The sequence below is a fragment of the Mercenaria mercenaria genome, chromosome 14 (assembly GCF_021730395.1).
Source record: "Mercenaria mercenaria strain notata chromosome 14, MADL_Memer_1, whole genome shotgun sequence".
Taxonomy (NCBI): Eukaryota; Metazoa; Mollusca; class Bivalvia; order Venerida; family Veneridae; genus Mercenaria; species Mercenaria mercenaria.
Window position 1 is genome coordinate 26601838 of NC_069374.1, and position 15865 is coordinate 26617702.

At 35.0% G+C, this 15865-nt stretch overlaps 1 protein-coding gene across 2 annotated transcripts in view; it reads right to left on the reverse strand.

Moving 5' to 3' along the window:
• LOC123527084 (high affinity cationic amino acid transporter 1-like) overlaps positions 1-15865 on the reverse strand; it is a 37142-nt gene that overhangs the window by 8980 nt on the left and 12297 nt on the right. For both annotated transcript variants that reach the window (XM_045306355.2, XM_045306354.2), the window contains exons 7-12: positions 11162-11288; positions 9997-10219; positions 7731-7870; positions 2969-3128; positions 2002-2180; positions 611-777 (exon numbers count right to left, since the gene is read on the reverse strand). In XM_045306355.2, coding sequence (XP_045162290.2) covers positions 611-777; positions 2002-2180; positions 2969-3128; positions 7731-7870; positions 9997-10219; positions 11162-11288 — 996 coding nt within the window. The remainder of the gene's footprint in view (positions 1-610; positions 778-2001; positions 2181-2968; positions 3129-7730; positions 7871-9996; positions 10220-11161; positions 11289-15865) is intronic.

Consider the following 15865-nt stretch of genomic DNA (forward strand, 5'->3'; position numbering starts at 1 on the left):
CACTGGTACATTATCATAGTTGTATTTCCACAGTTTCATTAACATAGGTGGATTACCACTGGTTCATTACAACAAGTACATTTACATAGATAGATTTACCACTGGTTCGTCACCACATGTACATTAATACAGGCATACCAAAGACGTAAAAAATGGTACTAGTAGCTTCCTCGCTTGGCGGTCAGCATTAAGAGGATAGTACTAGGACTGGTCAGCCCGGTGTCAGTATAATGTGACTGGGTGGGGTATCATGCCACGTGTCTACGGCGTGATATTCCAGTGAGGCAGCACTATAAAGTTGGGCATTGTGCTCACTGCTACAAGTAGACACCATCATTTATATGACTGTAAAATTGTTGAAAAAAACGTTAAACCCGAAAACACACACACACACATTAATACAGGTGTATTACCACACAGTTATACTAACACAGTTAAATAACTACAGGCACATTTACACAGGCACATTACTTCAGTGGCATTACTTTTATTAGATACATTAAGACAGGTACATTATCAAAAGTACATTAAAACAGGCCCATTAACTCAGGTGCATTAAAACAGGAACATTACCACAAATAATTGTATTAACACAGGCATAGTTACATACCTTAAATGAAACTAAGCTTTTGTTCTGTGGCTGGCATGCCAAAGAAATAAGCTGGAGCACCATCGATAATGTAAATATCACAGTAACAACAATAGCCCAGGCTTGACCATCAGATATATCATCCTCTGCAAACTTCAGAAATACTGAAAATGCTATAGCTAAAAGACCTGAAACACAAAGGTTAACTTTCATAAATTACTTTCAAAACTTTTTTTATAGTTGAGAGCTAGTCAAGTATTTAAGAAGTTAAGCAGGTTTGTGCTTTTTATAAATTATATACATTTTTTTTGTATTTCATTTTATTTTACTGTTCTCTCAGGTGGTCAATAGCCTCACTTTTATGAGTTTTATTTTCTGCAGACATATGTCATCTTTTTGAAACAAAAAATATTTTGATTCTAAAATTGAAAGCTAATACTGTGAAATCATTTAATTTCATGGGCATGAAATTTCGTGGTTTTGGTCAAAACGGCATTTTCGTGGGGATATGATTTCATTGATTTCAATTTTTGTGAATTTTACTTGTTCATTGGGATTAAATTTCATGGATTGACTCAACCTCGAAATCCACGAAAATTGGTCCCCCACGACTATTAATGATTTCACAGTACTTTCAAACCTGTTCTACCATCATCTATATGATTACAATTTTAACTGTTCAAATTCAAGTAAACACAGGTAGATTAATATACTGTTTTGCATCGTGACATGTATGTAACTGCTCACAAGATGCATATCATGTTGTCATTTTAATTGGATGGAAACTGTAGAAGTTGAGTACACAATTTCATGATGCATCAAAACTCCCGTTAGTGAAATCGTATACAGAAGTCCAAATAATATGCACCTGTCTGTTTCATCTTGATTACATAAACCAAGTTTCATTTGAAATGGATGGGAACTGTAAGAGGAGCTGTGTACATTATGTTCTGATGTAGTTGTAATATTTCAAGGTCCAAGGAAGGGCCATAACTCCAGATAAAATAATCAGAAATTGAAGTCACAGTAAAAAAACGCATGTCCACTTCATGTTCATTACATATAACAAGTTCTGTTTATATTGGATGGAAACTGTAGGCGTAGTTGAGAACACAAGAAAGTGTGATGGCCTGACAGACAGACAGACAGTTCAAACACTATAATATCATGCCTCCTTGGTAATCGACACTGGGGGACATAAAAATCAGAAAGCTAGAAGCTGCGAAAAATCAAAAGTTCTATAACCTGTATGACATTATCATGCGACTACACCAAATGGTTCTGTGCTCAGGTGCCTTTAGTATAGTTAGGCCTTTATATTTAGTACCCATACAGAAATATTTTGTTTGTTCAGAATTTAGAAGTGTTGATAATTATGCTTTTGAGCCATATTAAAATTTTAAAGCACTTACTAAATACAGTAACAGCACATGCTGATGTTTTTTCTGTAACTGAAGATGGATCTTTATTCCTAAAATTAAATGCTGTTGATATTATAGACTGTTCATCATTATTGCTGTCATCTAGAAGCTTTCTTCTATCATTTAAAACATCTGGGTGATCTGGATCAGGCTCTGTATCACTCTGGGGCCTGAAATATGTAATAAAAATGATTATAAAAAGTGAATTCATAAGTAAACCTTATGAAATAATCCAGAATTATTGTTGATTAGATTTATTTTGATAATGCACTGCTGACATTAATACATGATCCTTTATATTTTTTGTTAAATATATATTGTCAATGAATTGATCCACAGATTACAAAAAACATGTATCCAAATTAAAACGCCCGGTGCACTGCATCCCGTGCTGAATAACAATGTTGTGAGGCTTGATGACTTTGGGTCAAATACTTCTGAAATAAGAACGACACAAATTGGGACAGACGGACAGATGGATGGATGTTCCTACATATGGGTATTTATGTGACTACTCTTTTGTTCTCAAAGAAAAAGTACAGTTACCTATTGTTCCTATAGCCACCTAAGTATGCAAAATACGAGCTCGGAGGACAGATGGAAGGACGGATAGATGTTCAAGGGCAACTCTAAGTGCCCCCCCAACCCCGGAGGCACAAAAATTACTAATACACATAGAATGGCATGAAAACTCTAACTACAATCAACATTTATTTACTGATAAAATTCTATTCTATTTTATTCCATTCAAATGTAGGATCAAGAATTCAAGAATCAAAAATTTCACCAATACTCCTGAAGCATTTTCTTTAACTGTTTTACAACTATTAAAATAGCATTAAACATAAAAGATTGGGCAAACGTTTTATCACTTAATACGAGTTAAATCCAAGAGAAATTCTCTTTGACTCATACATGTTTACATGTACAAGTATATGCAGATAGTTAGTTTACTCACACTTGTGTATAACTGCCTTTCGACTCATCTATTTCTCCTATATTATAGACCCTGTATCTCAACAGAAGTACAGACACTGCGACTAGAGTGTAAGCTAACAGGGTTCCTATAGACATCATGTCCACTAGTTCTTTCAAGTCAAACAACATCGCCATTATCCCTGAGATAAAAAGAAAGCATATATAATTATATTATATAATATTATGCTAGAGGTCAAATAACATTACCATTATTTCTGTGACAAAACACATCGATGGGTCAGCGCAACATGGTCGTAACTCATTTTTTGAAAACTTTACAGGAGAAGCAAAAAATATTTTTGTATTCAATTGATGTAATGAAAAACAATACAATCTATATTATTTGTTTCAAATAACAATAATAACTACAATACTATGGGAAAAAATGTCAAAAAAATGTTCACTGAGGAGTTATTTGAAAGTTTTCCAGTTACGACCATGTTGCGCTGAAATGTGTGGAAATTTTGTCAAAAACTTAGTGCAACAAGGTCGTAACTAAATGATAACACACAATTTATTGGAGATAATTCATAACAGAGATGTTTATTCAAAAGACTATTAATTCAATATTTTTAAGCATATCCATTTATCTTTTTCTGTACTTTCATTGACTTGTTTTACTCGCAAAAATGTCAAAAAAATCATATAATATGTAGAAATAAAAATGTACTATTACAAAAACACATTTTAAATTATCTAAAAGTATTTTACAGTAAAATGACAATAAGAGCTTGACTTGGTCCAAGATATTTTGCATATTTTACTGAATGTAGGCACTGAGAGTTTTAGTATTCAATGTTTTTTCAGTATTTTACAGTAAATGGACATTATAAGAGCTTGACTGGTCAAAGGTACTTGAATATTTTACTGAATATAGGCACTGGGAGCCTTTATGGTCAAACGTATTTCATTATTTTACAGTAAATGGACAATAGAAGCTTGACTGGTCCAAAATATTTGCATACTTTACTGAATATAGGCTCTGAAAGCTTTTATGGTCAAAGTTATTTCAGTATTTTACAGTAAATGGACAATAAGTGCTTGACTGGTCCAAGGTACTTGAATATTTTACAGTATGTAGACACTGAGTGTCTTTAAAGTACAAGATATTTGCATATTTTATAGAATATAGGCATTATGAGCCTTTAAGGTCCAAGGTATTTGAATATGTCTGTGTTTAGTTATTAGATTTTCATCAAGAAATATGCATCAGTTCTGCAGCATAAATAATGCATGCAACAGGAGCACAATACTATTCTGCAAAAGAACATGTGCATGCTTCTTGATACAAGTCTAAAAGTCTTTTTATTACATAAAAATCTACACTTAAACAATTATCAGTGGTATAAAATTTGCTCTTTAGCTTGAGTTAAACTGAAAACGTTATAATTAAAGAACATGATAAACACAACAACACAGTCACATGGAACTAACATCAAAAATGATGCCATACCCCTGATGTAAAATTTGAATGTCAGTATGGTCTGTTCCTGGAATATTTTGTTATATATGTATGAAATGGCAGCCTCTGATGCAATTTTTTTGTCTAAATTTTCAGGTATTGAGAGAGTCCCCACCTCCTGTTAGGTTGGTCAGGGGAGTCTCCCTCTGGAATATAGGTATAAAATGGAAGCCTCTAGTGCCTTTTTGGGTCACAACTTTGAGGTACATGATGGGACACCTCCCTCCTGTTAAGGGGGGTCAGGTGGATCTCTCCTTGGATTTTCTTTTTTAATATAGGTATGAGATGGTGGTCTCAGGTGCAATTGGGTTTAAATGTAAAGGTAGAGAAGGGGTTCAGAGGGTTTCCCCCTAGAAATATTTGAAATATAGTTATGAAATACTTGCTTCTTGTGCATTTTTGGGTCTGAATTTTGAGGTACACGAGGTTAGCCAAGGGGAGGGGCTCTCCCCTGGAAATTTCTGTAATTTAGGTATGAAATGGTGCCTCCTGTGCATTTCTGAGTCTTAAATTTTTGAAGTACAGGAGGGGATAACTCCTTCCTGTTTGGTATAAATACCTCCTTCCTATTTGGGGAGGGGGAAAGGGTCTTCTCTGGAAGTTTTGAAATTTAGGTATGAAACTAGAGCTGCTTTTGAGAAAAGCGCACGTTTCCCACAACTGCCAAATCATCTGAATAGTAGTATAAGATTGGACAAGAAATGTTCAAGCGTAAACCCTACACCCTATGTATTCTTATTTCCCATCAGACTTCCAGTGCTTTGATTATCAAAAACAACCCAATCAGACTTTCAGAGATTTGATACAACCTAATTAGACTTCCAGTGCTTTGATTATCAAAAACCAATGTTTCAAGGGCTATACTTCCAAAGTGCCTGGGATGATTTGGCAAGTTATCAAACCTGGCTGAGGACTTATTGGCAAACACATTTTTTTCAAGTTTTGTGAAAATCGGATGAGAACTGTTCGACTTAAAGAGTGTGGACAAGATTTGTGATAGACGGACAGATGGATAGACAGGAGTAAATCAATATGTCTCCCACCACACAGTGGTGTGGGAGACATAATAATGGCCTCTAGTGCATTTTTCGTCTATAAGTTGAGGTATAGGAGGGGATACTTCCCTCCTGTTACGGGCTTGGGAGCATCTCCCCTCCTGGAAATTTTGAAATGCAGGCATGAAATGGTGGCCTCTGGTGCAGTTTTGGGTCTATATATTGAGAAAATATTATTTTGTTTGCATGCAGCTTGGATGAGTTTAAGTCACTGGGGTGTATATGGGGAGCACGGGCTCTCTTGGTCATGGCCCTTGATCAGCCAGGCCTTTATGTTGGTGTTTCGCAACATAAAAATCAAGTAAATCATTCATTAGATTTGAATGTAAATGCTGGTCAATTTATTTATGTTTTAGTGGTTTAACGACTTAAACAAATATTCCATATACCCAACAAAATCTTCTGTATATCCAAATAAAAATTATAGGAATACGAGCTTTACAAGTAGAAGTCATGCTTCTTCCACCTTTAATAATACCATTTTGTATTTTGCACAATTCATGGAAATATGCATACAAAAAGAAAAAATGTTATTTCATTGTTATCCTTTCACAGTTTTACATGAAACTTGCATAAAGGAAAGTTTATTTAATAATTACAAGTATAAAAATGTGCCTTTTTTCCTCTAAAAATTAAGTCAGGACATTATGAATGCTAAAAAATATTGAATTTGGAAGAAGTTTTGCTGAGAAATAGTTAACAGAGTATTTTTTAACAAAGTATTAAGTGTTTTGGTAAAATCCTAAACATGTTGGTCAATGAATTCTTAACACTACTTTGCATTGATAAAATATGAAATATGGTAACAATATTAATTTTGTAATATAAATACCATTTTCTAAGTTGTTTAAAAACAAAAATCATCCTTCTTTATCATTTAACTATTGTAATATGTTACACTTTGTGAGTTACAACCATGTTTCACAGAAATTTCAAAGTGAAATAGGATACTAACTCTGTGCAACAAAGACGTATGTTGAGATACGACCATGTTGCACTGACTGAAAGTGTCTTCCTGAGATACAACCTTTTGACAATTTTACTTTTTTTCACTTTAATTTTAAGAATGTGATTTAGATATTTTAACAAGTGATGTTTTTATGTTAAATAAGGCAAATTATGTAAAAAAGTGTATTTGGTAAAAAAATCAAGTTACGACCATGTTGCACTGACCCATCGACATATGTTAGAGGTCAAACAGCATTAACATTATTCCTAAAAAAATTTTTTAACATTAAACATATCTTGTTTGGAAAGTAATTCCTTTTAAATTACTCAATAAAATTTCAATTAATGGGGGTAGGGGGAGGCAGGGGGGGGGGGTTAAAGCATTAGTTAGCTTTATGTCATATGGCAACTTTCTAGCTTTATGTCTGGTGGAAGAAGACCTCAGGTGCTCCTCTAGGCATTATTTCAGGCACCTTCAAATTGGTAGAACTTTTGAAAGCTGGCTGGATTATAAGCTTCCTCACAAATTAGACCTTGTGTATACACTATACAACTATGGAGTTTCAGAACAAGATTGCCATAATGGCCCTATATCACTCATCTGACTCAAGCAGGAACATGCTGTTTATAGTTCAACTGTAGGTTAAACATTTGATATATGGAATTGTTTATTATTTTATGCATGCCAGAGTGTCACAGAATGCATTATATTATTATGATCCTATTTGCATTAGAAAAAAATTAAAATTTGTTTTACATTAACAAGTGATTCCCAAGCAGGACCAATTTTGACCCCAGAGACACGATTTGAACAACGTTGGTAAAGGTCCACTACACAATTATAATACATGCCAAATATCTTAAGCCATGAGAAGATTTCTAAAGTTTTTCCCATATAAGACTAGATAGCAAGTGAACACCAGGATGGAACTATTTTCGATGCCATGGACAAAATTTGAATAAAACTGGTAGTGAACCACTAGGCAATACTACACACCAAATACATCTAAGCTATGGACCTTTGAAGTATTGGAGAAGAAAATTTTAAAACTTCTTCATTTCGGATACCATGGCAATCAGAATTCTGCACGGATTTGATTTTGTTTGAACAAATTATGTAGAAGACCATCCATGGAACATTCAGACCAAGTTTCATCAACTTCCACCAAATAGTTTTTGAGATGTCTTTTGAAGGTGAGTGGTGTGAGAAGGTGAAAATGTTTGGTTCTTCTTCTCTGATTTTCTTACGAACAGAAAGCATATATAATTAAACATACCAGCAAGCACCCCAGACAATAGAGTGGCAATTAGAGGCGTTTTAAATCTATCACTGACTCTCGCCAAAAATTTGAAGATAAGTCCATCACTAGCTATAGCGTAGATCACACGAGGAAGTGGAAACATTGCACCAAGAAGACTGGAAAAAGACGGCAAAAATCAAATTATCATAACCACATTTGATATAAAACAGGTCATCCATGGTATATGGACAGCAAATAATTTTAATTCATACAATAACCAATTTACATCATCATGATAACTGACACATGTTTAAGGTAAAATCCAATTTCATTCACTCTAACTCGCCATTTTATTTCATTATTTGCAGAAGTATGATGTATTTAAAATTCTCACCAAGAAGCAATATCTGAACTGAGAAAAAAGTATTAAAACAGGTTAAAGATGAAAACTAAGCCTTGATGAATTACCAAGTTAAATGTGACTTGAAATTTAATACAGATTACAGTCAAACCTGGCTACAGAGACCGGTTACAGAAATGTAAAAACAAGAGCTGTCCGTAAGACAGCCAATGCTCGACTATTCAAATTATTGTCCCAGAAGCAGGAAAATGTTACCCTAAATGTTAAAATATCTATAGAGTTTCAATCCAGTACCTGCATTAGTTTTGGAGATAGTAACTTGCATGCAAAACTTTAACCAGAAGTTTTATGTTCAAAAGGGGACATAATTTGACCAAAATACATGTCAGAGTTATTGGACTTGATGCAATCAACTAGTTTTATAACCCCGAAGGCACATGTGAAGATTCAATTTAATATCTGCATTTGTTCTGCAGACAGTAAGTTGCACGCAAAACTTTAACCAGAATTTTCTTAGTCTTAAAGGCATAATTTGCCCAAAATACATGTCTGAGTTATGGGACTTGACCCAGTGAGGTTGGTAACTGATCTAGAACAAGAGCACCGCCTTGCGGGTGCTGACACTCATCTGATTTTTTTTGTATAATAGAAAAATTTTCCTACCCATGATTCTCTAAGTCCAAAAAGGGCCATAATTCTTGCAAAATATATGATGGAGTTCTGTTTCTTGACGTACATAGTCAGCTTATGATGATGAACAACTGTTGCAAGTTTCAAAGCAATAGCTTGAATAGTTTAGGAGAAAAGCTGACCTAAACATAAAACTGAACCAATAAATCTGATATTTTCTAAGTCCAAAAGGGGCCATAAGTCCTGCAAAAAGCAGGACAGAGTTATGTTTCTTGCTGTATATGGTCAGCTTATGATGGTGAACAAGTGTTGCAAGTTTAAAAGCAATAGCTTTGATAGTTTAGGAGAAAAGCTGATTTAAACATATTACTCGACCAAGAAAACTGATTTTCTAAGTCCAAAAGGGGCAATAATTCTTGAAAAAAGCAGGATGGAGTTATGTTTCTTGATGTACAGGGTCAGCTTGTGATGGTGAACAGGTGTTGCAAGTTTCAAAGCATTAGCTTTGATAGTTTAGGAGAAAAGTTGACATAAACATAAAACTTAACCAAGAAATCTGATATTTTCTAAGTACAAAAGGGGCCATAAATCTTGCAAAAAGCAGGATGGAGTTATGTTCCTTGCTGTACAGGGTCAGCTTATGATGGTGAACAAGTATTCCAAGTTTCAAAGCAATATCTTTGATAGTTTAGGAGAAAAGCTGACCTAAACATAAAACTTAACCAGGCAACGCCGACGCCGATCAAGTGATGACAATAACTCATCATTTTTTTTTCAAAAACTCAGATGAGCTAAAAAGAAAAATAAGTTTCAAATTTATATGCCTTTAAGTAATAGCTGTCTGTACTTGCATGCAAAACTTTAACCAGGAAGTCCAAAAGGGGGCATAATTTGGCCAAAATGCAGGTCAGAATTATGGGACTTGATGCTATCAACTGGGTTTATAACCCCGAAGACACATGTGAAGTTTCAATTCAATATCTGCATTAGTTTTGGAGATATTAACTTGCATGTAAAACTTTAAGTCCAAAAGGGGGCATAATTTGCTCAAAATACATGTCAGAGTTACGGAGCTTGACCCAGTGAGGTTGGTAATTGACCTAGAAAAAGAAAAAATAAGTTTCAAAGCTATATGCTTTTAAATGATAGCTGTATGTACTTGCATGTAAAACTTTAACCAAGGTGTGACACAGACACTGACGCCAGGGTGAGTAGAATAGCTGGACTATTCTTCGAAAAGTATTATACTGTTACAGTAGTTGTGGCATCTCTCACAGGGTAGTACAGGTCTGACTATATCTGACAACATACCTTGTTGATAATCCACAGACAGCACCCACAGCAATTATGTACCTGGCAACATGCCAACCGACTCTATCAAATACAGCGGGTAATGGTGCATTCCCGTCCAGTAGGTAATAAGGACACATTAGTGTTATAACAACAGATATACCAGAGTAGGCAAAGAAACACGCCAGCAGTGACACTACTATGCTTATAGGTATAGCTTTCTGGGGGTTCTTCACTTCTTCACCTGTAAAACAGAGAAAATCAATCACAATAAGAAATTAGCAATTTCAGAAAATACTTCCGAAGTATAATTTGAGCCGCACCATGAGAAAACCAACATAGTGCATTTGCCACCAGAATGGATCCAGACCAGCCTGCGCATCAATGCAGTCTGGTCAGAATCCATGCTGTTTCTCTAATTGCAATAGGCTTTGTAAGCGAACAGCATGGATCCTGACCAGACTGCGCATTTGGGCAGTCTGGTCAGGATCCACGCTGGTCGCAAATGCACTATGTTGGTTTTCTCATGGCGCGGCTCACTTGGTCAAAATTCTAGATGAAATAAGCCAATCCAACACATTTCATATCTTTTCATAATCTGTAAGTTCACAATGTTTTATACAAAACTGTGTGGCCCTTTGAATTGAGTTTCTGTAAAAACTAAGTTATCAGACACATAGAAAACAGCATGGCATACTTTATCTGTATTATTTCACTGTAGAAGCTGAAACATATAGTATAGACAAAATCTCACCAGACAGAATCCCTCCCTTTCCCTTCCTTCAAACCAAAATCTTCCCGGATCCCCACCCCAACACAAAATACCATATACTAGTCCTCCTGGACTTAACTATCCAAACAAAACTGCCCAACCCCCATCCCCTGCTAAGTTTGAACAAGGCTATCAATTTTCTTTTTTTTTTTCAAATGTATCAAACTTGTCAGTTCATTCTGTATAAAAAAGGATAGCAATAACCTTAAAGTCATTTTTTTTTCAGTTTTAAATACTGATCACATTTTAAGGTCATACTTAATAAATAGTCGCACATTCTGCCTGTCCTTGTAACTTTCAAAATGTAGCATTTCTCTAAGTACAATATACTGCACCTTTGCAAAATGTCACCAATAATAGAATCTGTGAGAAGTTTTGTTTAGTCTCCACAGCATTTCCAAAACCATTATGTACCTGTTGTTGCTATGGCATCAAATCCAACAAAGGCATAGAAACATGTAGCCGCCCCTGACAACATACCAGAGAAACCAAATGGTAGAAATCCACCGTCTCCAATATCTGTAGAGTTTACAGCAGTGACCTGAATGAAATGTATAATACAATTACAAAGTGCATTATTTTTGGGAAAAAAAATATGAACTCAACTTGCACATCAAACTGAGTAATTTGTAACCAGGCTATAAAATCAGCCAAATTCTTTCATAAAATTTTAATGATAAATTAAAATTTTATCATTTTTAATTTTAAACTTAGTGAATTAAGTAAAAATTATTCAAAATTGATTTTTCTATTTTGTAACATTCTTTGCTTGGACAAGTGTTACTTAACTTATTATTTTTTCCTACTTAAACATGTCAGAAATTTTTATTTTATCACTTTCTAAACAATTTTGATTATAAAACAGATTTTGCTTTTAGCACTTTGCATTAGGTGCTATTGTTAACAAACACCTTGGCTTCCTTGGCTGATTAAGTGTGAAGCCCAGGCATGTTCTTAAGTAAACTTCTAAATTCTTAAGTAAATGATTTCACCTTTTTGTTACAATAATTTTCATTGGTTTAGATATAAAATTACTTTTAAATTTTTATTGGCTAATATGGTTACCCTAGAGATTGTCCTTGGAAACTTATAATTTTGTTTTAGAACTTAAAATCAGTCTTCTTTGAAATTTCGATTAAGAAACATCTACAATAATTTGACATTAGAATTAACTTTGGTGCTTGTCTTGGATGTGTTTGTCTTTAATTATATTTTGAACATAGAACTTTGATAACATTTGGAATACTGGACTATACTAAAATATTAAAATAACATTACATAAACTACACATTGGTGTCCATCATAAAATAAAAGAATTAATTACTGAACTGAAACATGGAGTTCATCATTTGTGCATCCATACAGGGGCAATGACCCCCACTCCAAAATATCTGTTTACTGATCGGTGTTCGGTGGACAGCTACCACTTGAGTACTAATTTCCCCGCAACTTTTTGGAGCCGCCGAACCGATGGTCACAAATTATTGAAATTTGAGCCATGCTATGAGAAAACCAACATAGTGCATTTGCGACCAGCATGGATCCAGACCAGCCTGCACATCTGTGCAGTCTGGTCAGGATCCATGCTGTTCACTTTCAAAGCCTATTGCAATTAGAGAAACCATTAGCGAACAGCATGGATCCTGACCAGACTGTGCGGATGCACAGGCTGGTCTAGATCCATGCTGGTCGCAAAAGCACTATGTTGGTTTTCTCATGGTGTGGCTCAATTTTTAAAAAGCTATAACTATGTTGTCTTAATGTCTATATTTTTTTTTAATTTAAATCCAGTCTGTAAAGCATACTTACTGCCATACCTAACATGCCCATAAATTTTCTGACTAAGTTTGGTAAAGATATGGTTAAAACACCATCAATATTTAGCAATTTGTAATAACTTCAGTGCCACAGAGACAATCAAGACAATTATTGAATCTGGCCAGCCTATTATCATACATGTCATACGTCCCGGATTGTCCGGGATTGTCCCGGAAATCACATACTCGTCCCGGTGTCCCGGACAGTGTTGAAATGTCCCGGAAAATTAAAAATACAGAAAACAAAAATAACCCTCCAAAAAACTAGTTTTTTGGTCTATAAATTGTCGAATTTTACATTAATAAAACACAATAAACAGTCCCCCGTGTCACATTGTTTATTCCTAATTATCCGATAATCAGTTTCATGCCCTCGAGCGGGACACGTGTTGATTAAGCCAGCTCCGATCAACACTCATATTGAACGCGCCCTGCGAACTTTTGATGACCCAGATTAATTTACAGTCGGCTATTTTGATGACCCTGATTATGAATTGACAAAATTATGCAATCAATAACTGTTTTATGATCCTTTAATATTAGGAACAATAGCCGAAAATCTCGTTGTTTTTAGCACGTAGGCGGTGAAGCTACATGTAGCCTTGATTGGAAGAAATGGCTGATAACGGTCAATTAAACGATAATTATTTTAAAAGGTTGTAATCTTTCAAAATGTAGATTGATTGTCACACATATTCTAAATTAAACTTTTGACTGTTGAATGCCTTTGCCGACCGATCCATGAAAATTGACCCAACCTAAAATATTTTATATCGATTTTATCTACAAGATTTATTTTATTCCTTTGAGGATTCCATTTTATTAATGATTAGATAAACGTTTAGCATAAAAATGATACCAAATAAGCTGGATTCTAAATCACGATGACCAGGTTAATTCTTCTTATGTAGCAAGTCTCCTAATTCAGTTCACCTCGGGAACGCAACCAATTCACGTGCCGAACTATAGACGTGAATTACCCTATTTACCTCCCTTAGAAAGCTAGACGACATTTGCAGCAAATTATTCCTAAGCGAGGGAACAATGTTTATCTCCGGAAACTGCATGTAATTTTATGATATTTATGCATGAAACAGACGAATAACTAATGTCACGGTGTATGTCCCGGACAAAGGGTAAAAATCCCGGAAATTTTAACTCAGAATCCCGGAAAGGTCCTGAAAAATTATGGCATGTATGCTATTATGCCCTTAAATATTGTGACAAAGTTGGGTGCATATTGGATATGAACTGCTCAAGTTACAGAGCATAAATTGTCAATTTTTGCAACTCTATTTCAAGGGCAACAAATCCAGAGAGACTTTGAAGATCGAGCTGGTTATCCAAACTGGCCAAAATATTATGCCCATAGACATTATGACCAAGTTTGGCGAACACTGGATAAGCACTGAAGTTAGAAAGCAGACAAATCTTGTGCGTTAAGTGGTTCATGAGTTACAGAGCTCAAGAAATTGACATGCATGAGGTTTTACCCTCAAGTGTGATTGGCTTGGGAATCAGGGGCATGCATTTTAGATCTGACATATCATTACTGCATTTGTTATTCATTCAAGAAATTTTGGACAGAAATAATAACAGAATATAAAAAGCCACTTATGCAAATTTGTTTTATAGTGTGTCCTTGACCTCTGGATGCAGGCATGGGTCTTGAGCATATCAACTGTTTGTTGTGATGAACTCCATGGCAAATGGCAGAATACTTCAATAAGAGTGCTTGACTACTTTCATGCTAGATTATAGTGACATTGGGCACAACTTAGAAAGCTGGAGCTGTCACTGGAGTGTTCAATGACTCAAATGTGGACAACAATAAATGGCAATAGTTAAGTCTGACTCAAATGCATTTTAGTAATACCAAAGATAGAATGAAAGTATATAACAAGAGGGTCATTGAACCTAAAGCGCTCATCTGTGCAAGGCTTCAAGTGCATTTGTATAAATTAAATGTAATGGTACAAGTACAAAGTTAGGTTTCTTCTACAGTACGTTAGCCTATATTATATACATGTCACATAATTTTTTAAGTTTCCACTACATATATACAGGGAAAAGTAACCACGCTCTCTAGCGGCCACGTTTTTTGACAAATCAAAATAATCAGAGGGTCACAGAAGGAAATTATTTTAAAATCAAGGCAGCAGTTTCACAAAAGAAGATTTTTTAAATTTCCACCATACACATATAGGGAAAAGTGACCACGCCTCTTGCAGCCATGTTTTTTGACGAATCGGAATAATTTGAATAATCTTGGTAGAGGGTCACACAAGGATCATTTGTGTAAAATTATTTTAAAATCAAGGCAGTAGTTTCACACCAGAAGAGTTTTTTAAATTTCCACCATATACATTTAGGGAAAAGTGACCATGTCCCCTGGCGGCCATGTTTTTTGATGAATCGGAATAATTTGAACAATCTTGGTAGAGCGTCATGCAAGGACCATTTGTGTTAAATTATTTTGAAATCTGCCAGTAGTTTCACACAAGAAGATTTTTAAAGTTTCCACTATATACATATAGGGAAAAGTGACCTTGCCCCCTGGCGGCATGTTTTTTTGACGAATCAGTAAAATTTGAACAGTCTTGGAAGAGGGTGACATAAGGACCATTTTTGTGAAATTACTTCAAAATCGGACCAGTGGTTTAGGAGAAGATGTCGTTTGAAGATTTTTCTATTTATAGCTCTGGTGGCCCCTATGTGCAACCAAGCGGAACCATTTGAAAAATTTTGGTAAAGAACCACTCAAGGAACATCCAGGCCAAGTTTCATCAAAATCCATTCAGTGGTTTTGGCGGAGATGTCATTTAAACACAACTGTTGATGACAGACGTACAACTTGACAGACACAGCATGATCACAATAGCTCACCATGAGCACTTTGTGCTCAGGTGAGCTAAAAACATTAACTAAATATGCAAGGGACATAATTCATGTTACATATTTCTGCAAGAGTAATGTACCATGTCATATATCTTGTGGCTAATAATTTGGAAGAAATATTTCAAGTTTGAACTGAATCCACACAGTAATATAGTGAAAGTTTCATGAAGATCCATCTATAGGTTACTTAGATACAGTCAAAAATCCCTATTTTTACCCAATCAAATCTCTGCTTTCGCTAGGTCAAGGGGGATAATACTATATATGAGCAAAGGTCATGTGCTAATTGATAAGTACGTGAAGATTGGTGATTCTAGCTAAAACACTTTATGAATTATAAGCATTTTCAATTTTGGATGGACAGATGGTCAGACACAAGGACTCACAGATAGATGGACCGATG